This window comes from Pipistrellus hanaki (genome assembly GCF_964339955.1).
Source record: "Pipistrellus hanaki genome assembly, chromosome: 12".
In the NCBI taxonomy this organism is placed as follows: domain Eukaryota; kingdom Metazoa; phylum Chordata; class Mammalia; order Chiroptera; family Vespertilionidae; genus Pipistrellus; species Pipistrellus hanaki.
The window spans coordinates 50,425,303-50,450,402 of record NC_140514.1 but is presented as its reverse complement, the minus strand read 5'-3'; the positions used below and the strand labels follow the sequence as shown (position 1 = coordinate 50,450,402).

General features: G+C 47.4%; 1 protein-coding gene across 1 annotated transcript; it reads right to left on the bottom strand.

Annotated features, from left to right (window-relative positions):
* Positions 1 to 19,020: 19,020 nt before the first annotated feature.
* On the bottom strand, positions 19,021 to 21,940 carry IL1F10 (interleukin 1 family member 10; the record flags this gene model as incomplete). The annotated part of the gene is made up of 4 exons (XM_084900553.1): positions 19,021 to 19,233; positions 19,502 to 19,629; positions 19,886 to 19,971; positions 21,909 to 21,940. 4 exons carry the CDS (start codon positions 21,938 to 21,940, stop codon positions 19,021 to 19,023), a joined length of 459 nt encoding a protein of 152 aa, XP_084756679.1.
* Positions 21,941 to 25,100: the final 3,160 nt, after the last annotated feature.

Here is a 25,100-nt window from a genome sequence, read left to right as displayed (position 1 = left end):
GGCTCACCATTCTTGCTTTCATCCCAGCTCTTGTGTGATAGGCTGAAGAATGGCCCCCAAAGCCATCTACACCCTAATCCCCAGACCTGCGAATGTGTCAGGTTACATGGAAAAGGGAGAATTAAGGTTACAGATGGAATGACTTTGCTAATGAGATGACTTTAAACACGGGTGTTGTTCTGTGTCATCCGGATGGGCCCAGTGGAATCACAGGTCTCTTCAAAGCAGAGGGGGACAGGAGAGGAGTCAGAGTGATGTGCAAGGAGGAGGACCTACCCCAGATGCTAACTCTGAAGGAGGAGGAAGGCCCAGCGATGACAGAGGAAGCCACCAAATGGTAGAAAAGCCAAGAAGCACTTCTCCCCAGAGCCTCTGGCAGCCCAGTTGACACCCCATTCCAGCCCGTGAGCCTGTGTCAGAGTCTCACCTGTGGAAAAGGAAGATGATAATTTTGTCTTGTTCTGAGCCACTAAGTTTGTGACAATGTGTTATAGCAGCTAATAAAAAAGGAACATACTTTCATTCTAGGATAATTTTCTTCTTTTTATAAAACCCTTTAGACATTCTTTTAAGGAGGGCTTGTTGATAATAAAGCTATTTATTATTTATCTAGAAACATCTTTATATGTCCCTTCTCTTAACAGATTAGTTTTAGTAGGTACACAATTCTGTAACAACGGTTAATTCTCTCAGCACTTAGAAGGTGGCTTCCATTTCTATTGTGATTTCAGCCATCAAGCACTTCTAAAATAATCTCTTCAACTTCATTTACAGATTCATTGCAGTCCATCTGCCCACAAGCTTATCTTTCTGGGGATGAACTATGGACCTATGGATTCATTTATTTATCAGTTCTGGAATATTCTAAAATGTTAACTCTTTGAACTTTGTTTTCTCTTTGCTCTCTGCTTCCACCTTAGGAGGCTGTGACTAGATTAAGCTAGACCTTCTCACTCTGTCCTCACAGTGTCTGAACACGTATGTCCCACACTGACTTGCCCTGTTTCTTTATTCTGCATGCTGAGTAATGTTTTTGAACTCTTCCAGGGCAATAATTCCTTTTTTAACAATGCATTCCTTATGCTGTTGAAACCCATCCACTGAGTTTTTTATTTCAAAAACCGTATTTATTATTTCTAAAAGCTCAATTTAAATACTTCCTCAAACTGTCAGATGATGTTATACTTTTCTCTAACTTACTTTTTGATTCTTTTTTTTTTCACTTTAAGTTTTCAAACATAGTAATTTAAAATTTTGAATCTGGTAAATCTTAGGTCTTTGGAGCCTCAATCTGTTATTTTTGTTTCAAACTCAAGAGTTCCCATATCACTGAGCCCTTGTCACAATATGAGTTGGAGGGACCTGGATTCCACATAATTGAGACTTTATCACATCTGGAGTTGAAAGTCTGAATCTTGAGGACAAGTTTTTATCTGTGACATTGAAGCCCACCCAGCAATAATCTTAAAAACTGTCGAAACCGGTTTGGCTCAGTGGATAGAACATTGTCCCGCAAACTCAGGGGTCCCAGGTTCGATTCCAGTCAAGGGCATGTACCTTGGTTGCGGGCACACCACTGGGGGTGTGCAAGAGGCAGCGGGTAGATTATTCTCTCTCATCGATGTTTCTAATTCTATCCCTCTCTCTTCCTCTCTATAAAAAATAAATAAAAATATTTTTTAAAAATAACCTTAAAACTCTCAGAAAAAAAAAGAAAAGGACAGGAAAGGGAAAAGGAAAAGGAAATAAAGACTAGCCCTAAACAGTTTTGTTCAGTGGATAGAGCGTCGGCCTGTAGACTAAAGAGTTCCAGGTTCAATTCAGTCAAAGCTACATGCCTGGGTTTTGAGTTCAACCCCCAGTGTGGGGATTGCAGAAGGCAGCCAATCAATGATTCTCTCTCATCACGGATGTTTCTATTTCTCTCTTCCTCTCCCTTCCTCTCTGAAATTAAAAACAACACCACATACACACACACACACACACACACACACACACACAAAGAAATGAAGACTACATTGAATTATTTATAACATTAACTTTCAAACATAACATAACAACTTAGCCCTTTGTTCAGACTGGTAAAAAAAAAATAAGCATAATTAGCCTGGTCAATGTGCTCAGAGGTTGAGCATCAACTAATGAACCAGGAGGTCATGGTTTTATTCCTGGTCAGGACACATGCCTGGATTGTGGGTTCGATCCCCCACTGGCAGCATGCAGAAGGCAATCCATCAATGATTCTCTCTCATTGTTGATGTTTCTATCTCTCTCTCCCTCTCCATTCCTCTCTAAAATCAATAAAGATATTTTTTGAAAATAAGCAAAATTAAATGAACATTTTAATAAAAGCAGTTTTTATAGAACAAAGGACCTTCACTGAGAGGGATCTGTGGACAGGCCTCAGGTGGTCCAGGAACTCACTTAAATTCTATGTAATAGGTTAGGTTCATTTTGGGGATAAGGAGCCATATCTCAAAAGGATGTGTAGACTCATAAAAGGTTACTATTTCAAAAATCAAGATAAACTCTAAGCTCTTACTTTGTATGTTTCTTCACTATCCCTTTGATATTCTGGCTCCTGGTCCATCTTTATGTAGCTTCTATGAGAGCCTTTGGCCTATTTTCCCACATGTGATTTTGAACTCATACAATTTGAAAAGAAAAATATTAAAATTCTGTTAGGTAAGTGAGCAAAGGGAAATTTGCAAAAAGTTTAAATCAGATGGGAAACAAATATAGGAAATGCTTGACTTCTGTAGTTAACAAGGAAATCACAGTTAGAATAGGCATTTACACCTAATAAATTAGCAAAAATTAGGAAAAGCACATTTCCCAACATTGGTGAGGCTACAGTGAAAGTTGATGCCAGCGACAGGCTACAGTCCCAGCTTTTCAGAAGGTGACTGTGTGACGTGTACCCAAACCCATAAAAATATGATGAATCATTGACCCATTCATCCCACTTTAGGGAACCTTTTAATAGAAAATAACACAACATATAAAAGCCACACCATTGTTTCAGCAAAGATGAAAACAATAAAATACCAAGAGAAACCTCATCATTCAAGAAAAGGAATATTAATTAACAATGTTGTATTATAAAACTATGCAGCTATTTAAAATGTTTAATTTTTTGAAGACTGCATAGCCAACTTGAGAAGTGCTTATTACACATTAGTGCCATGTCATCCATGGGCCTCAGAAGGAAAGGGAGGCTGGTGAGGTGCACGGTTCTCAAAGGAGATGGAATGAGGATGCAAACTTTTCTCCACTTAAAAAATTTTGAGCAGATGCTTGTGCCTCATCATTGACAACCACATTGTATGAGTAACAAACCAAGAAACCTGTGGCTACATGCATAGACTTTACAGTTCTGAGCAGACAAATCCCACCAAAAATGCTACCCTGACACATACTGAATGAGCAACATAATGATCAGAGAGCAGAATGCCCAAATGTTCACCTTCTTGGTTCTGAGGAGGGCTCATCTGGAATAGTTGAGGATTTTCTTTTCATGGGATCTTCAGTCATCATCATGCCAATAGTGTCACCTGATGTCACGAGTTCTTGACTCATCATGATAGTCACTAATCTACTCACTCTTCCCAAACATGCCCGCTATCTTCATGCCTTTGCACATTTCTCCTTACTCAGAAGACATTGCTTCTGGCCAGAAACTCACTCACCCTGAACTCTGAGGCCACGTCCTCTGAGATACGCCCACACACTCCCTATCAGTGTTAGAGTTTCCGCAGGGCTTCCATGCTCTTCCCCTTCTTTCTACATGCCTGAATGTGCTAGGACACATTTGAGACTTCATCTGTTTCCTCTCTGCTACCTCAAGTTTTTTTGAAATCAGAACCTTGTTTAGTCCATAGAAAAATGGATCAAATAGAACTGTACACCTCAGAGACTCCCCTCTCCTTCTGAGATCTCCAGTTGGATAAGCCTGTTTTTAAAAATTTGGGCCACACTACTGACTCTCTTTGTGACCTTGGACAAGTTATTAAGCTTCCTTGAACTTCTGTTTCTTTATTAATTCAAGAAGGGTCAAAGGAAACCTGTTTCAGAAAGCTATTAGCATATGCTAAATGCCCAATAAGTGTTAGCTATGGACGCAGGCTATGGGGCGGGGGAGTGGACCAGGACCAGGTTCTTTGCTCCCAGCTCTGTGCCACAACAAGTGGGTCGGGGGAGGCATACAAAGCACAGAACACCCCATCTCCCTGACAACAAGTGTCCAACTTGGAGTCTGAAAATTAGCAGTTGTTTTTCCTGTCCCCTTGGAGCCCTCAGACATTGGGGAAACCCCTTCACACACTTCCTCATGTGCCCACGTTGAGGAGGTCCAGGAATAGACCACTGCAGGGTCCCCTAATCACTGCCCAACCTCTCACTCCCTCCCTCTCTGGAACAGCAGACTGTGAGTGAGTCACTGTTATCATCATTCTGACACCCACTGGTCTGGGAACCTGTGACCTCATAACATGAAGAAACTTTCCATCTGAGAAGCATCTCCTCCGGATTACCAAAGATTAGTCTCCTCTCCTACGGCCATTGCTCTGAGCTTTACTCACCTCTAACGTCTCGAAGTGACCCCTTAACCCTGACATTAACTGTGTCAGGGGGACCTTATCTGTGTTACTGAGAAGAATCAGAACATCTGTCAGGAACTGCCTTGACTTCCTTCCTCAGAACTGCAGTGGGTCAATAACATCATGAAATGATTTTTTAAAAAAATCACAGTCTAAAATCAGATTGGATGAGATGTGAACCTCGCTTCAGTCTGTTGTTAACTGAGAAGGCTTGAGCACATCTCCTAACCCCTGGCAACTTACCTGGGTGACTTTCCAGTGAAAATCAGATACATGTTGTTTCCCCGAGGGGCTGAGTCTTGAGCTGAGCCCCGAAGAATGTTTTCTCGCTAGGAGCAGCACGTGCCATCACTGAGCTTGGGTGAGAGCACAGCAGGAGACTGGCAGTGGCTGTGACATGTTGTGGGTACAAGGAGTCAAGGGGTCCAGAATATGAGGAATCTTGTCTGCCAAAAGCATGTGGGAGCCATGGAAGAAGAAAAGGCAGAGGATCACCCTGATAGCAGTGCACCAAGGTTTTGAACAAGGCAAATGCGGTAAGGAGGCCAGTTGGGGGTTGCCTAGGTAACCCACAGATGAGGAGAAAAGGTCTGAACTATGGAGATGATCATCAGGATGGACAGAAAGCCCTAGAAGTATTTAGAAGGTAAATTCAACAGGACTTAGTGAGGACTGAAGGCGGAGATCAAGGGTATTCTTGTTTATGGCTTAGATAAATGAGGGATGGCGGCATTTATTCAGAAAGAAGACACAGGAGAAGGACGAGGTTGTTCTGAGGGCAGTGGAGGAAGACAGTTCATTCAATTCAAGTCATGTGTTATTTGAGGTGCGGATGGGATACCCAGTCCAGGTGGCTGCTGAACCTACACACCTAGAATCTAGAAAAGAACATGGTGCAGAAGATGAAAGCTCTGTATGTGACTGTCGGTTGAGGCCTGAGGGAGAGAGAGCACAGGTGACATTTTAGTTTGTGCTATTTTGTAATCCTATATAATAGAAGGCTAATGTGCAAATTGACCAAACTGCAGAATGACCAGTCACTATGACACGCACTGAACAGGGGGCAGATGTGCAACACAGGAGCTGCCTCTCGTGGTGAGTGCTCTCAAACAAGGGGAGCACCACTCAGCCAGAAGCCCTGAGACAGGCTCAAAGCTGGTGAGTGCAGTGATGGTGGCAGACAGGCCTAAGCTGACAGTTGGACATCTCCCAAGGGCTTCCAGACTGTGAAAGGGCACAGGCCAGGCTGAGAGACATCCCACACGAGGGCATGAATTTCGTGCATCTGGTCTCTAGTGTCATTTATAAAAACCATCACTTCTCCCCGCTGGACTATGAACTGTCACATTTTAATCATTGAGTTTATTTTCTACAACAGTAACATGAATAAAGGTAAAAGCTCAGAAAGTTGGAGTAAATCAATCAGTAATGAATTAGTTTAGTCATTTTAAAAAGAAAGGGCTTCACTGCAGCAAAAAACTGTATCTTCCTCATGATCTCTGGGAGTAGCCCAAGTGAGGAGAGAATGAGGGAATGGGACTGCAGGATGCAAGATGCAGGAGGTTGGGCTGGGGCCATGGGTCCCACCCAAGTGGTATCTCTGATGCCCTGGCCATCACGGCACCAGGCAGCATCACAGGAGCCCAAGCAGCAGTTCTCAGGGTCACCTGGGGTGAGGACCCCTCCAAAGTCCCCAGTTCTTATTACCAGACAGTTACAGCTCTGTCCCCAGTATTATTGCTGGTCTCCCACTAACCTTAGCTTGAGTTCTACTAAGAAAGTAAATTTCCTATGCTTACCAACCTCTGGTAAAATAAAACTTCCTTTTCTTTGCCCTAAAAAGGTTTCATCTAAGCATAAAGGAGAGTCATGTCTGAAGTGCTAGCCACTTCCCTTTACTCAACTTCGAGAACCACTGCTTCCTGCACTGCATGCAAGCTGCCCACACGAGGCAGCAGCATCTCCTCTGCTTTCCAGTGCTAGACAGTGGTAGCCGAGGTGACAAATGTCTGTCACTGCCCTTAAGGTCAAACAGGGTCATGCATGGGCAGCTTCCCTGGGGGCCATGCTGGGCAAGAGCTGCTGTAAAAACCCTGGCCATTATTTTGCAAAATCACCTGTCCCACAGCAGTGATTCGCAACCTCAACATGCTATCTTCCATCTGCGTTAAGCAGTATTGTCTGTTCCAGCAAATGTTCATCCAATGAAGTTGATCTAGGTTTACCATGGACAAAAGTCCCACTGTACCCCCGCTGTGACAAATGAATCCTCACTTCCTCCTCACACCCATTGTTCTCTATCTGACGGCCCCATTTATTTTCCTTCCCAGTCTGTGTCACTATCAGAAATTACCTTGTACGTATTTTTACTTGGGTGTGTATGCTCTGTCTCCTCCACCAGATATCAATTTCTTTACTTTTATTTACAAATGTACCCAAAGTCCAAAACAATATCATACACACAGCAGTGCACAATGGTTATTTCATAAATGAATGAATCTATCTTTCCATTCCCTTTTCCAAATATTTCCCCAATTCTTTGGTTCTTGCCCTGGCTGACTCCTGGCTCTCCTCTGGGGACATGTTTTCCCTACAGCTTCCTTAGGGACAAAGACTTTCCACCCAGACATTTCAGGACAGGAAGCTGGGACCAACAGTAGGTCACCTGCCCACTGGCATCAGAATGTGATATCCATAAAAATGAACAGCCCGTTAAAACAAACAGAGGTCCAGCCATTTGAAATTTACACCTTTCTTTGAAGCTTTCACCTCTTGGCCTCCTGTCACCCCCTCCATGAATTAATATTTGGTACCCGGAACCACAGCTTCCTTTTTGTCCAAATCCCTGAAGGACCTCTAAGTCACTTGTCTTTCTCACTTCCAATGACTTCTACTCCTATCCTCTTTTTTCTGTCCATTCCCACAGCCACTCCTGTGCTTGGTCATCACTCAGAACTTCTTTTGCTCTGAAAAGTTCAAAATCCTAAACCTGGTCCATGTGGCTCAGTTGGTTGGAGCATCCCATACACCAAAAAATGATGGGTTTGATTCCAGGTTGGGGCACATACCCAGGTTGCGGGTTCTATCCCTGGTCAAGAAGTTGGGGCACATGCAGAAGACAACTGACCCATGTTTCTCTCTCACATGGATGCATCTCTCTATCAAAAAAAAAAAATTCAATCCTACCTAATAAAAGAGTAATATGCAAATTAACCTCTACTCCACTACACTCACCACAAGCTACGCCCACTGGCCACGCCCACTAGCAAATCAGAGAGAGTATGCAAATAAACCCAACCAAGATGGCTACTGGCCACAGAAAGCAGGAGGGAGGCTTGGATTTCCCAGGCAACAGGAACATCCTCTGGACCCAGGCTACTCCTAGCCTGTAGGCCCATAGGCCCTGAGTGGCAAGGGTCCCAGAATGCCCACCAGCCACGTGGAGCCTATGAATGCAGGTGCCAAGTGGCTGGGGGCGGGGACATTCCTGCTCCACCTGCAGTCACTTGGAAATGCTCTAGCATCAAGCAGTGGTTTGGGTCCACGCCCCAGGCTAGGGTCTCAGGCTGGCTGTGGTGCCTGCACCCATGCAGAGATCCCCTCCTGGCCCAGCCTGAGTTCTCAGCCACTGAGTCACACCAGCCAGGCAGATATGGAGGAATCTTAAATGATTCTTTTATATATATATATATTTCATTGATGTTTTACAGAGAGGAAGGGAAAGGGAAGAGAGCTAGAAATATCTATGAGAGAGAAACATCAATCAGCTGCCTTCTGCACAGTCCCCACTGGGTATGTGCCCCCAACCAAGGTACATGACCTTGACTAGAATCCAACCTGGGACTTCGAGTCTGCAGGCCATTGCTCCATCCACTGATCCAAACCAGTTAGGGCTGTCCAATATGTTAAAGAAAAAAACCCTATCTAATAAAGAGAGAATATTCAGGGGATGGCATTTGGGGGTGACTGGGCTGTCAGGGGAGGGCAGTTGGGGATGATCAGGCCAGCAGGAGAGTAGTTAGGCATTGATCAGGCTGGCAGGAGAGTGATTAGGGGGTGATCATGCTGGCAGGCAGAAGTGGTTAGGGGCAATCAGGCAAGCAGGCAAGCAATTGGGAGCCAGCAGTCCAGGATTGTGAGAGGGATGTCCAACTGCCTGTTTAGGCCCAGCAGTCGAACATCCCCCAAGCGGTCCCAGATTGGAGAGGGTGCAGGTTGGGCTGAGGGACACACACCCCCGTGCACAAATTTCGTGCACTGGGACTCTAATAATAAATATATCCTTGGGTGAGAATTGAAAGAAAAAAATTTTAGAAGTTCAAAATCCTATCCTCTGATCATAACAACCCATCTTTATGGCCTAGACTTCCTTTTTCCCCCCCCTCCCTTTGTTCCTCACTCTTTCTGCATTTCCCCATTGTGGTTGTGTCCTTCACCATCAGGAATCCAGTCCTTTGACTTAGTCAACTTTGCTCTACCATCTCCTGCTGTCTCACTTCCTTCCATCCCCTCACTTGTCCATCCTTTTGTCAATATTCCACTGCCTGGCCCCTCAGCTCTCCCAATGTCCTACTGAATTTTCTATTGCTTAGCAACCCTTTCATGTGTCTTTTTAAAAATATATATATTTTATTGATTTTAGGGAGGAAGAGAGAGGGAGAGAGAAATAGAAACATCAGTGCCTCCTGCACACTCCACACTGGGTATGGAGTCTGAAACCAGGGCATGTGCCCTGACCAGGAATCCAACCATGACCTCTTGGTTCATAGGTTGATGATCAACCACTAAGCCACACCGGCTGGGCCCTTCCATATATCTTTGATTTGCTGGCTGTCCCATCTTCATAGAAAATATTTCAAATACTCCCAACTTTGTTCAGTCTTCTGTCCTCCCTCCTCTCTCCTCACTTATAGACAAATAATATAACTAGTAGAAAGAGATATCCTCAAGTCCCCATCAACCTGCACTGAAACCTCCTAAACTTTTTCCTTCTTCCATTTCACCCAGCAAAGCAGTAGCATACTCTTATTCAAGGTCCCATCTTATTCAGCCTCCTCGAGGTTTGCACATCTTGAGCCATTCTCAATTCTTAGTGAGCATCCTTTGTGCAGTGCCCCACTCAGGGCTTTGCCAGCTTCGGCTTTCTCTGTCCTCCCCATAAAGCTGTGATGTGCTGATAGCTGTCAGCACACCCACTCCACTGGCCCAAGTTTACACCTGGTGGGAGAAACACACTCTATGTGCCTTACCCACACTCATGAGATAAAATGTGATTTCATCCTTTTTCCATTCCTTCGGGCAACATTATGTGTAAAGGCCAGCCATTTGCTTATCATAGGAGTGTCACTGCCTATAGTGCTAGTCTTCATAATGACAGACAGCCTCAGCGATGCATGAACCGTTCCTTCCCCTCTCCACTCCAATGGGAGAGATATGGGCCTGCCTCACAAACTGGATCGGACACTAGTTCACACAGTTTTGAGGAGCAATAAATTCAGAACGACCACAAGACTATTTTCCCTCTTTGTGTTATGAAAATCTGTATGGATAATTCATTTCTATCACCAGCTTTTCTGCTCTTAGATAAAATAAATATGCCCTTGCAAGTATTGCTTCAACAAGGAAGTCATAGAACACTGACGGCTTCGGGAGAACAGACTGAGAAAACCTGTTATTGTAATTTTTTTGTCTACATTGGCACTGTATTGCTACTGTGGTTTTAAAACAAGCCCACACATTCTCTGAGGCTTTCTCACTGTGAGGTGGAGTCTGATTTTGCCCCTTTAAAGATGATTGACATTAATGATGCACTTCCAATGAACACGGTGAGGCAAAGGCAATGTTGAATCACTTCCCGAGTCAGGTCCTCAAAATCCTACTGGCTCTCTCCCTGCAGACGCGCACTCTGGGAACCCAGCCCCTGTGCTGTGGGGAAGCCTTAGCTTCCTGGAGAGGACCAGCGATGGTGTTGGGACCGATATCCCCATGAGGTCCCAGTGCAGAGCCAGTGTCACCAGCAGATCTGTGAGACACAGGTGGCTAAGAGAGAAGGTAACCCCACCGAGCCCTGGTCAACTGCAGATTCACAAACAGAATATAGTCTTCTTTTTAAAACCAAAAGTTTTCAGGATGGTTTATTTCACAATAATAGATGAGTGAAACAGTTTCCTTGGAAATAATATTGAGACAGCATTTTCATATTCTTAAATGGTACTGGCACTAAGTCTAAAGAAAATCATTGACTCTTTTTCCCCAGGTGCATTATGGAAAGATAAAAACTTAAGACTCTGCTACATCTAGAATTCTTTATTATTATTATTAATTTCAAAGAGGAAGGGAGAGAGAGAGATAGAAACATCAATGATGGAACCATGACCTCCTAGTTCATAGGTCAGTTGACATTCAGCCACTCAGCCACCTGGCTGGGCTAATATATATATATATATATATATATATATATATATATATATATATGAGAGAGAGAGAGAGAGAGAGAAAGGTAATATGCAAATTGATCATCATTCCAACACACAAGATGCTACCCCCACATGGACACAAGATGGCTACCACAAGATGGCCAGCAGGGGAGGGCAGTTGCAAGGGGACCAGCCTACAGGGGAAGGCAGTTGGGGAGGGACCAGGCTTGCAGGGGAGGGCAGTTGGGAGCAACCAGGTCAGCAGGAGAGCAGTTAAGCATTGATCAGGCTAACAGTAGAGTGGTTAGGAAGTGATCAAGCTGGCAGGCAGAAACAGTTAAGGGCAAGCAGGCAGGTGAGTGATTGGGAGCCAGCAGTCCTGGATTGTGAGTGGGCTCTTAGATTGGAGAGGGTGCAGGCTGGGTGGACTCACACACACACACACACACACACACACACACACACACACACCATGCACAAATTTCATGCACTAGGACTCTAATATATATTGATTTCAATGATGATGAGAGTGAAACATTGATTGGTTGCCTCCTGCACTCCCTACAACCCAGCATGTGCTCTTGACTAGAATCAAACCCAAGACCCTTCAGTCCACGGGCAGACACTATCCACTGAGGAAAATAGCTAGAATTCTAAAGGTAACTAGAGTGTTTCTACTTCATTCTATTTACTCAGATAAGAAATGGCTGAGTGGAAATTTAAGCTCAAATAACTTTTCTTCACAGCCCATGCACTTAACCTCAAACCCCTAGTGCATCCCCCCTTTTTCCCAATCTTACACGTGTTTATACCTATCACGTGTTGAAAATTTCTTCCCTAGCCTCGTGTCTCCCTCTAGCTACACATATGTCTCTCCCACCATGTGACAACCAAATTTATTGGAAAATGATCTGTGCTCACTGTTCCATGTCCTCACCTTCCAATCACTCCTGAACACCCTTCATCTGGCCATCCGCTCTCCTGGAAGTTTCCAGGGCCTCTCAGCTCCTGGATCCCATGGACACTCTGAACTTGGCCAGACTGGCACTGTGGTGTCGGTACGCTGATTCGCTTGAAGCCCTTGCTTTTTCCTAAATGTCCACACTCCACACCTCCTGATTGTCCGTCTACAGCCTGTCTTTAAGCCTCCACTGAAGGCCTGGCATCCTCTTCCCAGCTCTCAAATACCTCTCCATCTTGGGCCATCTGCTTTTTCAAAGGACTCAGTCTTCCATTTCATCCACCCCACAAGCTCAGTGCTGAAAACTACAACACTGGTCGTCAACCCCATTCTGCCAACCTTACCTTCATACTGTGCCTTGCATCCATTCACTTCTCCCAGCTCCCCCACAGTGGCCAGTAGACACTCAGTACTCATCTGCACTGGAGGTGAGCAGATGAGGGTAAGGAGGGGGAGTGGGGAGGACAGCGAGCCACCAGAGCCCATGCTGACACTCCTTCTCTGGGCAGCACCTGACACTGCTGGTAGGAGGCTTGTTGGACCTGTCACTGCCCTGCTTGAAATCATCCAGGGGTCCCCACATTGCCCTCCTGCTAAGGACCAGACCTCTAACATGCCCGCATATTGCTCAGAGCCACGTCTCTCCCTCACCCCCTTTCCTTGTTTGCTTTGCTTCAGCCACCTGTGGCCCCCTGAAGGGAATCACAAAAAGCTACCTTTCCTAATTTTATTTTCATCTGCTAGAACATCATTAGAAATACGGGTGTTTTTTTTGTTTTGTTTTTGTTTTTTTAGCACAGGGCCCTTTGTTGCTGTCACATATTGCCATAATAAACATTCAGCCCCAGAACAAGGCAGTGGGACCTGCATGTTCACACGTGGATCCTGGTAGGGCTGTGCTCACGTGTGAGTAACCAGTCTGCCCTTCATAGTGCACAGGTCAGTGCCATGAACGAGACGCTGATAAAAGGCCAGCGCCCTCTCGGTTGGCAGAGTCTGTGTGAGCCTCATGGGCTTTGCCACCCCGTGTTCTCTCCTGGGGGACCCTTTAGAGCAGGAGCTCCCATCCCCTTTGGTTGGGTGTCCGGCCAGCCCAGGAAGTGCCACTGCAACAAGGACAACACCATAAAGAGACACCCAACCTCCAGAACGGGACGCCATGCCCCCGCTGCCCACCAGCCAGCCTTGGCGAAGACCTCCTCTCCACTGGGGTCTGCTCCAGGGACTTCCCAGAATCGGGACCCCTGGATTTCCATGCGGTGACTCCTGTGCCTCCTCAGAGTGTTGGGAGGTATTGCTGACGAGCAGCCTGTGAATGAGGGAGATGTTCCATGATCTTCGGTGACTAACAGGTCCAGAAGGGCTGACATGTTGGTCACATTTGCAACACATGCTTTTTGTAAAAGAGTTATGTTTTGATTGTCAGCTTCCTATTTTAGTGATTCCCTTTGTGTCATGGAAACACGTATCCCAGTGACACGTACATTGACTGGGCTCTCATTGCCGTCAGCTGACCTGGAGGAGGTGGGGCTCAGCGCACACTGGGGTCAGAGTGTGTTAACACGTGATCAGGCCATCGGGCACCCAGTGGCGCAGACATGCCGAGAAGGGGGTGTGGGACAATATCAAGTGATCCGAGTGGCCTCATGGAGGAAGTGAGACTTCCTACCAGAAGGCTGATGTAAAGACCCTGGGTAGCACCATGCATGCAATCTCTGGGGAACAGTTAGGAGCCTGGTGTGGCTGAAGCAAAGTAAATAGGTATGAGGGTTCCCCTAGAAATAGAAATAGGTATGTGTGTGTGTGTGTTTGTGTGTGTACGAGCGCCCCCATGCTCAGATACATAGATAGATAGATAGATAGATAGATAGATAGATAGATAGATAAATGATGGATAGATAGCTGATGGCTAGATGATGAATAGGTAGATGATGGATAGGTAGATAATGGATAGATAGATAGATAGATAGATAGATGATGGATAGATAGGTAGATACATAGATGATGGATAGATATAATAGATGATGGATAAGTAGATGATGGATGAGTGGATAGATAGATAGATGTATAGGTAGCTGATGGATAGATAGGTAGATACATAGATAATGGATAGGTAGATGATGGATGGATGGATGGATAGATAGATAGATAGATAGATGATAGATAGATAATGGATAGAGTATAAGAAGGTGCTCACTGTTATGAGGTATTGGAAGCCAGAAGTCACAAGGTCTGCTATCTGAAAGCTGAAGGGCCAGGAAAGCAGTGGTAGAACTCAGTCTGAGTCTGAATGCCCTGGAATCAGGGGCTTTGAAGTCTGAGGATTAGAAAAGATGGACATTCCAGCACAAGAAAAGAGACCAAACTCACCCTTTCTCTGGCTTTTTGTTTTGCTGGGGCCCTCAGTGGACTGGATGGTGCCCATCCACACTGGGAAGATGTCTGCTTCCCTCGCTCACTGATTCAAGTGTAAGCTCTTCTGGAGTCTCCCTGACAGACACACCCAGAGACAGTGTCTGCCAGCCATCTGGGCATCACTTATCTGCATAAAATTAACCATCACAATGACCTTTCCCTCATAAACCATGAGCATTCCCTGGAACCCCGTTCCCTGGCATCAGTGTGGGAAGTACTTGATTAGGAGAAACTGAGTCTGCAGTCCTCCAAGAACACGGATCATGTGACCAGTACTGCTCTCTGGAGCTCCAGAAAACGTCATGGGAAGGTTCTAGGGCGGAGCCTGCCTAAGACTCCAGGCTGCAGCTTCCTTGCCTTCACCTGCTATCACAGGCCCTGGACTGGTGTCCCAAACGTGTCCGAGGGGACAAGGGTGGGAGGACTCACAGCAGAGGACTTACTGCAGGAGGAGGGGTTCAGGCATATTTGCTCCTCCACATACAGGCACAAACATAAGAGACTGTGCTTACATTTCTCTTCCCTCCCAGGCTCAGAGATCTGCTTCTCCTATAAGAAGTTGCTAGGAATATGCTGCTGAGGGAAGGAAGGAGTTGTCATGTGATTTGGATCTGCACATCGTCTGAGATAGATGTATCTACTGTAAGTGAAGAGGGGATATGGGGCACAGGGCTGACCCTGTGACACTATAAGACCTCATGGAAATTGCTCCCCAACATGACACAGAAGTTGACCTTCATCGCCACCTGCAGACCGAAAGCTGAGCTGCAGGTTCCTGGTTCAGAATAGTCTCTTCCGGGCAGTGACTGGAATTTGTTTTGGTAAAATACTAGCAAACCTTTTATTTACCAGTAGTTACACAAATGTAAACTCCAACAGGAAGTGAACTCAAATAACTCAAATACCAGTGCTTCTGACCAAGACGAACGTCCCTGTTGGTGTCATTTTGTTCATTTCCATCATGTTCATTTTGGAAATGGTTGTATGTTTTTGCAGAACAGTACCAAGGAAAAGTTGTGTCCCATTAAGTTTTCTTTCTCACTTTCACTTTTCCTCCCTAAATCTGGGTTTGAACTTGCCTAGCACTGCCCTGAACTGTGCAGACAGTGGGGCTTAGTGGCCAACATTTTGAGCAGTTGTTTGTAGGGCATCACAAGATAAAAATGGGCTCAAAGGGAATGTAACTACATTTTGAATTTTGGTTGGAGTGACACCGGGTTACAGGAGACCCTGAACACATCACCCTCTGTATAACATTGCTTCAAAGCTTCCTGGAATAAAAACATGGGCTTTTATATATCAACCACTGCTCATGTATGGAACCCACAACACACTCACACAACACGCACACACACCCAGACACTCAAGCACACACACAGTCCATGTGCACACAGATGGACACAAGTTCATGAACACATATACTCACACGGAGATACTCATGCACACACACAACACTTACACACACCCACACACTCATGCATACACATAACACACATACACACAGGTAAACTCATGCATATACACACACACCATACATATATGTGTGCACAAACATGCATGCACTAACACACACACACAGCCACACGCAGCACCTTCTTCAGGCCCATTTTGGGCCATCTCCTCTACCTGGACCTCCTGCCCTGCCCATGGCCCCCAGTCCCATAGGAGCGGTCACCATGTGCTCACCACCAGCTTACTGTCTTTGGCTCTGACTTTCTTGTTCACTCTGAGATGTGAATTGTGGGTAAGACACATAGTGAGCCTCTCTCAGAATGTATGTGAGGATAGTGCTGAGGGCCTAGTGGTGGGATGAAGCCTCTAGTGTGGTCACCCGGGAGGAGAAGGCATCTAAGGGACAGCTTGGGAATGGCATCTCTGACCTGCACCTATCAGAAGGCACTTCAGGTCTCTCTCTCTCTCTCTCTGAAATCCCCAGGACCAGAACCCCTAGGACTAGAGCACCTATCACTTTCCCCAGAGCCTGGAAGGCTCCCGTGGCACTGTGTCTTCTCAGTCTCAGGGAGCATCTCACTCTCCAGAGCATGAACACAGAACAGGCAGGCATTAGGTGTGCAAATGGTATCTCACGTGAGTAGAAAACTTGATCCAGTTCACTTGGCTGACCCTTCTCTTTTGAGCTCACAGCCACCAGGCAGACCCACATCCCCTGCCACGTGTGGGCTCTGCTCAGGTTGGGTCAGGTGAGTTACCAGGAGTGAAGGAGATGAGGGACTGTGGCCAGAGATGGGTCAAACCAGAGTGCCACACTGATCCAAGGCAGCACCCAGCAGAAGGCCTGTGGGTGTGGAGGAGAGAGCAGGAAACCAAGCCAAGCTGAAGCGCTGGCAGCTGCAGGTGGGTTTGGTGTGGACCTCCAGGGCCCAGGCTTAAGACTTGAAATCCTGGGATGACTCCTCCAGGCCTCCTAGATGAAGTCTAACCTCCCTCCAAGGCTCTCACAGTTGGCCCCACCTGTCTTCTCACCTAAGTTTCCAGCAGCTCCTCAGCCACAAGTCCTGGGCCCCAGCCCGTGGGTGACACAGCTCATCAGGTGACACCATCATCACCTCCCTGAGTCGGCCTCTCTGACTGCAGGGCCCCTCCCCACACTTGCTGTCTGGAAAAGTCCTTTTTCTTAGAGGCTCAGGTTAAAGGCCATGCCCTCAAGAAGCCTGCCCGCCCCACCACCCGCTCCAGCTCCAGCTCCTGCTGCAGTGGTGCCATCCCCCTGCTGCTCCAGCTCCTCAGGCTGACCTGACAGGAACCAAGTGATCACCCACCAAGTTGTTGGAGATTTTGTATTTGCTCAGCACCTCCCGGTGTACCTGCAGCTGCTCTGGGCCCTGGTTAACCAAACTTAAACAGAACAAGTCCTAAAAAGCCACAGGGCAGTCCCAACACATAAACACCAGGCCATGGAGAGGCAAGGGGAGAAGCTAGACTGGTCAGAGCTATGAAGCCCAGCATGACTGTCCTCTGGCTTCCCTTTGCATCTAAAAATGGACCATAGCTCTTACTCTGCCTTCAGGCCCTCTGATCAGCCCTGTGGTCTGCTCACCTCCTAACCTTCTGCATTGCTCTCCATGCTTCACCCACCCGGCCTTCTGCTGCTAAATGAACACCACGCCCTCTGTGTTGGCTACTCCTCCCCAGGATCACTCCTCGCCCAACTCCTCCTGTCCCTCAGTCTCAGCTCAAGTGTCACCTTCTCAAAAAAGGCAGAGTCACCTCCCTGTCACCACGTTGTTACCACCCTCTATCAGGTCAACTGCCCTTGTTTGTTTTCTTGTTTGTTTGTTTGCTTGTTTAGTGTTTCTCACACTCAATTCTCAGCTCCAAGGGAGCTCAGCTCTGAATTCCATTCTATCCCAGCCCCTGGAATAAGTGGGGATACACTGAGGACTGCCATTGGCGTCGGATGCTCCACCACATGCACACGTTATTTCATGCCTCTCCGTACAGGATCCTCACCTGTCAGAAGGAGGTCAGGAGCCTCCCCTGTGGGTCGCTCCAGGTGAAATCATAGTGCTCTGAAACTCCTTGGCCCATGGCACCTGTCACACGGATGTGGAGCGATTTTATGAGAGGAATGGTGCCAGCCAGCAGCCACCCCCCGTAGAGCCCAGCGCCATGGGCTCTGGCTGGTGCCCTACCACACATCCTCTGTGAGTGGAGAGAGACCGAGCCCTGAGGACAAGTGTCAGTCTGGCTGCAAAGTCTCCAGTCTGTTTCCCAGCTCTAACAGTCACCTCAACATATTGGTTCCACTGGAACCTTAAACTCACCCCGTCCTGTGGAAACCCCCTGCCCAGCCATCACTGCCCCTCTTTGCTCCTCACTCATCTGAACCAGCAGACAATAAGGGCACCGATCAGCTGAATGACTGACACATTGTGAAGTGTCTCATAGAAAAGTTGTAAGATTTGAACTAAAGCTGAAACGGTTAGCTGCCCAAGGCGTTGCCCTTGAACAGAGGAGGACAGCTGGGTTCTTCCTGGAGTGTCGTGGCTGTTCTGGAAGCTCTGGAGCAGATGGACTAGAGGAGCAGCTGTGGTTGGCCTTCTGGAGACCTCAAGGTTCCCTGGCATTAGACACACACGCGGGGCCTGAGGCCCTGTATCAGTTCCCTGTTGCCGCTGTAACAAACTCCATAAGTGTAGTTCTGAAAACAACACACATTTAATATTTGACAGCTCTGGATGGCAGGTGCCTGAAATGGCATCATGGGATTAAAATCAAGTAGTCACAGCGTTGTTTTCTCCTGGGGGCTTTAGGGAACAATTGTTCCCTTGCCTTGTCCAGCTTCTGGACCACCTGCACTCATGCCACAGCCCCTTCCCATCTTTAAAGTTAGCAGCACAGCATCTTCCCACCTCTCTCTGACTCCTGCCCTCCTGCCTCCCTCTTATGAGGACCCCATGAGACATTGCTCATCTCCCTTCCACCCCATAAGCCAAGATGGTCTCCCCATTTCCAGACCTTTAACTTACACAAAGTCCCCTTTGCTTTGTAAGGTGACATGTCCCCAGGTGCTGGGGATCAAGATGTGGACATCGCTCTGCCTACCACTGGCCCGGAGCACATGAGCCCACTTTGGGGGCATCAGGCTGGAACTCTGCCTGCTGCCTCCCTACCGACTCTGTTCAAAGTAGAACTCAGTGCGGATGGAAGGTTCAGTCTCCTTGGTGAGTCGAACCGGCTGCTGGGGCTCAGCCGGGCCACAGAGAAACCAGCCGGGCCAGGCTGCAGCCTCAAGCCTGAAGGCGGAACCCAGGCTTCTCTGGAAGAAGGTGAAGCGTTTGGCCTGCTCACCACCCTTGTACAGGTCCTCGATGCTCACATCCTGGGGGGTGGGGGGAGGGAAGGAGAGACAAGTGGCCAGCTGCAGGGTGAGGCTGCAGAGGAGGTGGTGAGGGACTGGGCAAGGAGGGACTTTACTGGGAACGGCCTCCTGAGGGCTGTGAGGACAAGGGTCTTGGCCCTGGGTGCAGAGGGAGATGGCGGAAACCTGCAGGAGAGGGACATGTGGACCTGGCAGGGCACCCACAGATTCCAGAGTGCCTGGAGGACAGGCAGCTCTACAGGGTTCCCTAGAACAGGAAGCGTCTCACCTCCAGCTGCAGGGCAGGCCCCTCTCCTGTCTCCACACAGGCCAGGCAGCGCCTGCCTCCCTGGATCCCCAGGAAGATGGGAAGTTGGGTGCGATCCAGGTCTCTGTTGGGAAGTGTGCAGATCTTCTCTGGAAAGGAAGAGAGGAAAGAACCAGGGCATGAGGGGACCCACATCATAAACTCTGGACGAGCTGTGTTTGAGCAGGAATTGGGCCAGGGCACAGCAGGATGCACTAGGACACCTTCAGGGTCATGCCCTCTTAGTAGGAGGGGGTCTCAGTTATTCACTGTCTCTTCTCACTGTCCCCAGAGGCAGGAGGGCAGGGGAGAGCATGTGGCAGATGGAGCCTGGGCAGGTCCCGGCGGCAGAGGCTCAGGGCTCACCTGCACAGCAGTTGTCTGCATCAGGATCTCCCACCAGGAGCTGGTCGCCTCTTAGGTACAGAGCCTTCTGATCGGCATCCTTAATTCTGGAACAGATGGCAATACTGATGGCACTGCTGAGCCCCAACCCTACAATCTGATTGCATACTAAGTATCTGGGGTTGTTCTCTACAGGTGTGAAGGGGCAGGTAAGGACCAGGTCATCTTAAGGCAGGAAAGGCTTCCTGGATCTCATCAGAGGCTGCACCTCCACCCTTTACAAGGCTTGGGCTCTGTCAGGCCTTCAGGACATTGAGGGGAGTGGGTGCCATCTCACTGGGGGGTAGAGAAGTTTCTGGACGATATAGCCCTTTTCTGCCGCCTTCTGGAGAAATCTTCTCAGGCGGCTGAGATGTCTCGGCATACAGTGAGTCTTCTTCTAGGTTTTCTGGGCCTGCCCCAGTTATCCATAGATGTTTATTCTCTTATTAAAGGAATTAATTGAGTGTATATTGAAGTGTGATTTGCTTTTCAGCTATCTAAGCACTCTTTAATAGAAGAAAATCCATAAATTGGGGAAACAAATTCTAAGTGATATTAAATAAGCCACACGGCTCCCTGTACCCAGCAGGTGAGCTCTGGGACACCCATATTATAGAGGCCAAGTAAAGGGGTCGGCAGAAAGCTGGAGTGGCCTGATGACAGCCACTGGGCTTGGCTTTGGTGGTAATGGTGGCCTGGGAGGGTGACTGCACTCCTGGAGCTGAGAAACCATGCTGAGCGAGCATGTGCATGGTTATTAGCTCAGTTGCCTGGCTGGTTTCAGAGACATTTGTCAGCCATTCTCAAGCCCGAGGAGCTTCCTTATTTTCCAGGGCAGAGGCTCAGAGCCAACGCCACTGCCTCCAGGTGAGCTTCCTTTCTCAATAACAGCTAATTACAATACCCTTAGCTAATGACTATGTGTTTAAAGCAAGTTCACTTACACAATAAAAAATAAACATCTGCCGAAACCGGTTTGGCTCAATGGATAGAGCGTCCGCTTGGGAACTGAAAAGTCCCGGGTTCGATTCCGGTCAAGGGCATGTACCTTGGTTACGGGCATACCGGTGGGGGGTGTGCAAGAGGCAGCTGATCAATGACTCTCTCTCATCGATGTTTCTGACTCTCTATCTCTCTCCCTTCCTCTCTGTTCAAAATCAATAAAAATATATTTAAATAAATAAATAAATAAATAAATGAAATAAAAATAAACATCTGAGGAGCCTGGGCTTGCCAACTGGTCCTCCAAGACAGTATGGAATGTATCTGCTGGCCAGAGTTGTTTGGAGACCTGAACCCAAGCTAGATACCCCAAGGTAGGCATCTGTCTTGTTATTTGCGTGTTTTGTATATGTGTCTTGACTTCCAGCTGCGCTGTGACTTCCTGGAGCCCCGACTGGCCCATGTTGGGACAAGATGTCTGTGCAGGAGCTGAGGACAGGCACCCCAGTGGCCAGTGTATTTTATTTTCATTACATCCCATCACCTTCCCTAAGGGCTGGGGTAATTTGCATAGAAAGTCATAGACAGTAAAGAATAAACTAAGTAAACACCAAAATGTCAAACAAGAAAAAATGTAAGACACAGAAACCCGGATTAGGAGTGAGGCCACAGAGGCCAGCACATGGAGATGTTGTCACTGAGACACAGAATGGTCCCTCAGCTTTCAGAGAGAGAATAGAGCAGCACAGAGGATGTGCAGTCTGGGCCCTGGCTCTGGGTGACATCCGCGAATTTGTTTAACCTCTGAGCCTGTTTGTCGATCTATAAAATGAGCTTAGTAACAACCTTTCATGGGTTTCTTAGGATGGAGACAAGACAGTAAATTGCTGGCATCATGCAGATGCTTAGGAAAGAGACTATTGTTATTGGGGTTGTGATTAAGCTTAATTACAGGGCATTTGAGGTTTCTAGGGTAAGAAGGAGGCTTGCCATTCTGCCTCGGCCTCTTTCCCTCTCCCGAGTCATCCCCAGGCTCCTGACCAGGAAAGGGAGGACTTACATGTAGTATCTTGCCATGGGGAGGGAGCACATTTCTCCAATCCCAGGTGACTGGTCCTTGAGGGAAAAGAGAGAAGGGCTTGTGAGAGGAGGGCAGTGGAGCTGGGGGCAGACACCCCATGCACCCCAAATCCCCAGGCACAGGATGGAAGATCCCACCAGGCCACTATTCCATGACTGGCCCCCGAGTCCACTGAGGTCTCCCTAACCCCATACACTCCAGGCAGCGCTGGCCCCTCTCATTTGGGCATCTGGGAACAGGTCGAGCTGGCAGGGGTGTGATCTTGAGAACGTGCCCTAGTTCCAGCCCTGCGAAATCAGAGAATACATTCCCCAAATGATTTCTCTGGGAGCACTTCCCACGCTGAGCTGGTGGTGGTGGGCTGGAGCCTCACAGCTTGAGGATGGGCTCACTGGAACCTCACCCCATTTCCCAGAGATATAGTCACCACAGCCACCCTCCCCTCCGAGCAGGAGGTGTGGACCCTGCCCTGCACAGTGAGACAGCTTATTCCGAGGGACTGGTCGCCTTGCCCAGACTCTGGAAGAGAGAGACCATCCAAATCCTGACAAGCTCCTGCCACTACACCACGTGGAAACAGGACAGGCTCAGGCTCGAGGTATGAGTGATCAAAACTGAAGCCAGTGTTCCCATATAAACCCCAGACCACAAAGCCTCTCCTTCCAGCCAGGTAATCTGCCCCAGAGCTTTGCCCTAAAATGACCTTTCAAAGGGCTGGTCTGGAATCTAGTTTGAAAGAACCAGAGCAAATTAGGGCCTGAGTGTGGTAAGAGTTGGAAAATAGCCGGAAAAGTAAAATGCAAGGATGGCTAGGGCTGAGGTTTACCGAGCAGGTAAGATTCTCACCAAGAAGGGGAAAGAGAAGAAATAAGAGAGCAGAAAATAGAGGGGGTGGGAGGAGAAAATTGGTAGAAAGGAGCAGGGCTCAGAGAGGGAGAGGGAAGTGACGAGGATGTGTGGAGGCAGGTGAGAGGACAGGTTGATGCTGATGGTGGGCTCCAGCCGCTGCAGCAGCACCGAGCTCCAAGGCCTGGGTGTGAGAAGTGGTGAGACTGAGACAGCTTTAGAGCTGGATCTGCCTCAGCTCATTTCCTGTCTCTCTGGGCTTTGCAGTCTGAGGGTTCGTGGGAGTAAAGGATAACAGGGCGCCAGGCAGGACTGCAATTCTGGAAGGTACTGGTGATGTGATCAAAGTATTAAAAAAGCCTTTGTGCTTGGTAAGTTCATCCATTGTCCTCATTCTAATGAAATATAAGAGATTGCCCAAACGTTTAGTCACAAATGAAGTATGGTAGCAACCATACTTGGGTAAAAACTGCTGTTTGAATTTTAACCCTGCTATTCTGGCTTCGGCACTCGCTTACTTGCTTAAACAATAGGGTAGTTGCCTCAGCTTCCAGATTGAGACCTGGAGGCAAAGGCAGTTTTCCTGTGCCTGTGGACTGGAACCACAGGAGATTGATTCCCACTGACTTGGTAGCTTCAGGAGTAGAAACTGCAGATAACCTTTAGAGATTAACCGTTCAGGTCTGCTTGTGTACTATCTGCTATCCCAAGATAGGGCCACATTCCAATGTCCAGCAGGATGTGGCTGGGAGCCACCCTGCGGGTTGTTCCCAGACTTTAGAATTTAGAATTCAGGACAAAGGAAAATCCTTGTGGTTTAGACCTTTAAAAGGACTGCCTACACCTGGGACGGCGCAGTCGTGAGTGTGGCCACCTGTGTGTGGTGCTCTTGCGGCTGTCCTGGCCAGTTCAATAAATCCATGCCTGCTTTTTTTAATCTATTAGCAGCCTCTGGTGGTCTTATTCTGACTCCAGGGTTTGACCCCACAACAACAAAGATCTTCACTATATCGACTTTACAATAGCAGGAAGTTAGGAATAGTCTAAATATTCAATAATAGGCCATTGATTTTAAAATTATGGCAAATTTAGTAAATAAGAAAAGTATGTGTACATTAAATATGATATTGTAGAAGCAGATTTTATAACATTAAAATGTTCCAGATATATCAAGTGAAAAGTGCAGGATATAAATCATGCATAGGTTATGATGCCACTGAAACCCACAAGCATTCAAAGACACAGAAGCAAAGGATGCCCACATTGCTACAGCACTAATCTGTGGTAGCAAGATCATGAATGGTTTTTTGTTTTTTTTAAGATGTTAATGTTCTTCCTATATAAATATGAATTTCAGTTTTAGTATAAAGTAAAGTAAGTTTAATTTTCTTTTTAATCCTCACCCTAGGATATTTTTTCATTGATTTTTTTTTCTTTTTTGAGAGAGAGTGGAAGGAAAGGGAAGAGAGAGAAAAGCATTGATTGCTTGGACCCCAACTTGGGTCCAGGGATTGAGCTTACAACCCAGGTACATGCCCTTGACCAGAATCTAACCTGGGACCCTTCAGTCCAAAGGCCAACGCTCTATCTACTGAGCCAAACTGATTTCAGCAGTTTTAATTTTTTTAAGTGAAGCATTCAGATAAAGTCACTGGCTCCCAAAAGTGCCTGCCCTTTGAGTCACCTGGGGGCTCTTGATGAGTCTTTCCTAGGCTTGGCGTGATCCCAGTGATCAGCCAGGCTTGGACCGCTAGGCTAGCTCCATTCTCCCTCTGGTGAACATGTCATTCATTGGCAACTATTGCTAAAAGCAGATTCTGATTCCCTCAGTCTGGAGTGGGACCTGAGACTCTGCATTTCAAACTCGCAACCAAGTGCCAATGCTGCTGGTCCCTGGACCAAACTCTGAGTAACAAAGCACCGGATGATCCCCCAGCCTAGAGAGGACCCCAGCAGCATGGCCTCAACAAAGCCCACCTGATGCAGTGCTCTCTCTCAGCCAAGCTACATGGGATCTTTTGGTTGTGGCAGCAAAAGTATGCGCATCCTGGTAGCTGTGCCAAGGTCTGGCTGGGGCAGACCCAGTGGAGGGCCCTATGTGAAGCTAGACCAGCAGGATTCCCACAGTCACTATCAGCTCAAAGAACTGGCAGAAATTCAGGGCAGCTGAGTCCCTTAGAGCCCCAGAAGCCTCCAGTCCTGGCATAGCCCCAAATTCCAGTGTCTCCCCTACATGCTCCCACATCAGCCCCTGCCTGGGTCCTGGCTTCACTGTGATGGAGTGAGGAGGAGGGAGAAGTTCATATTTAATCCATCAAGGAGCTC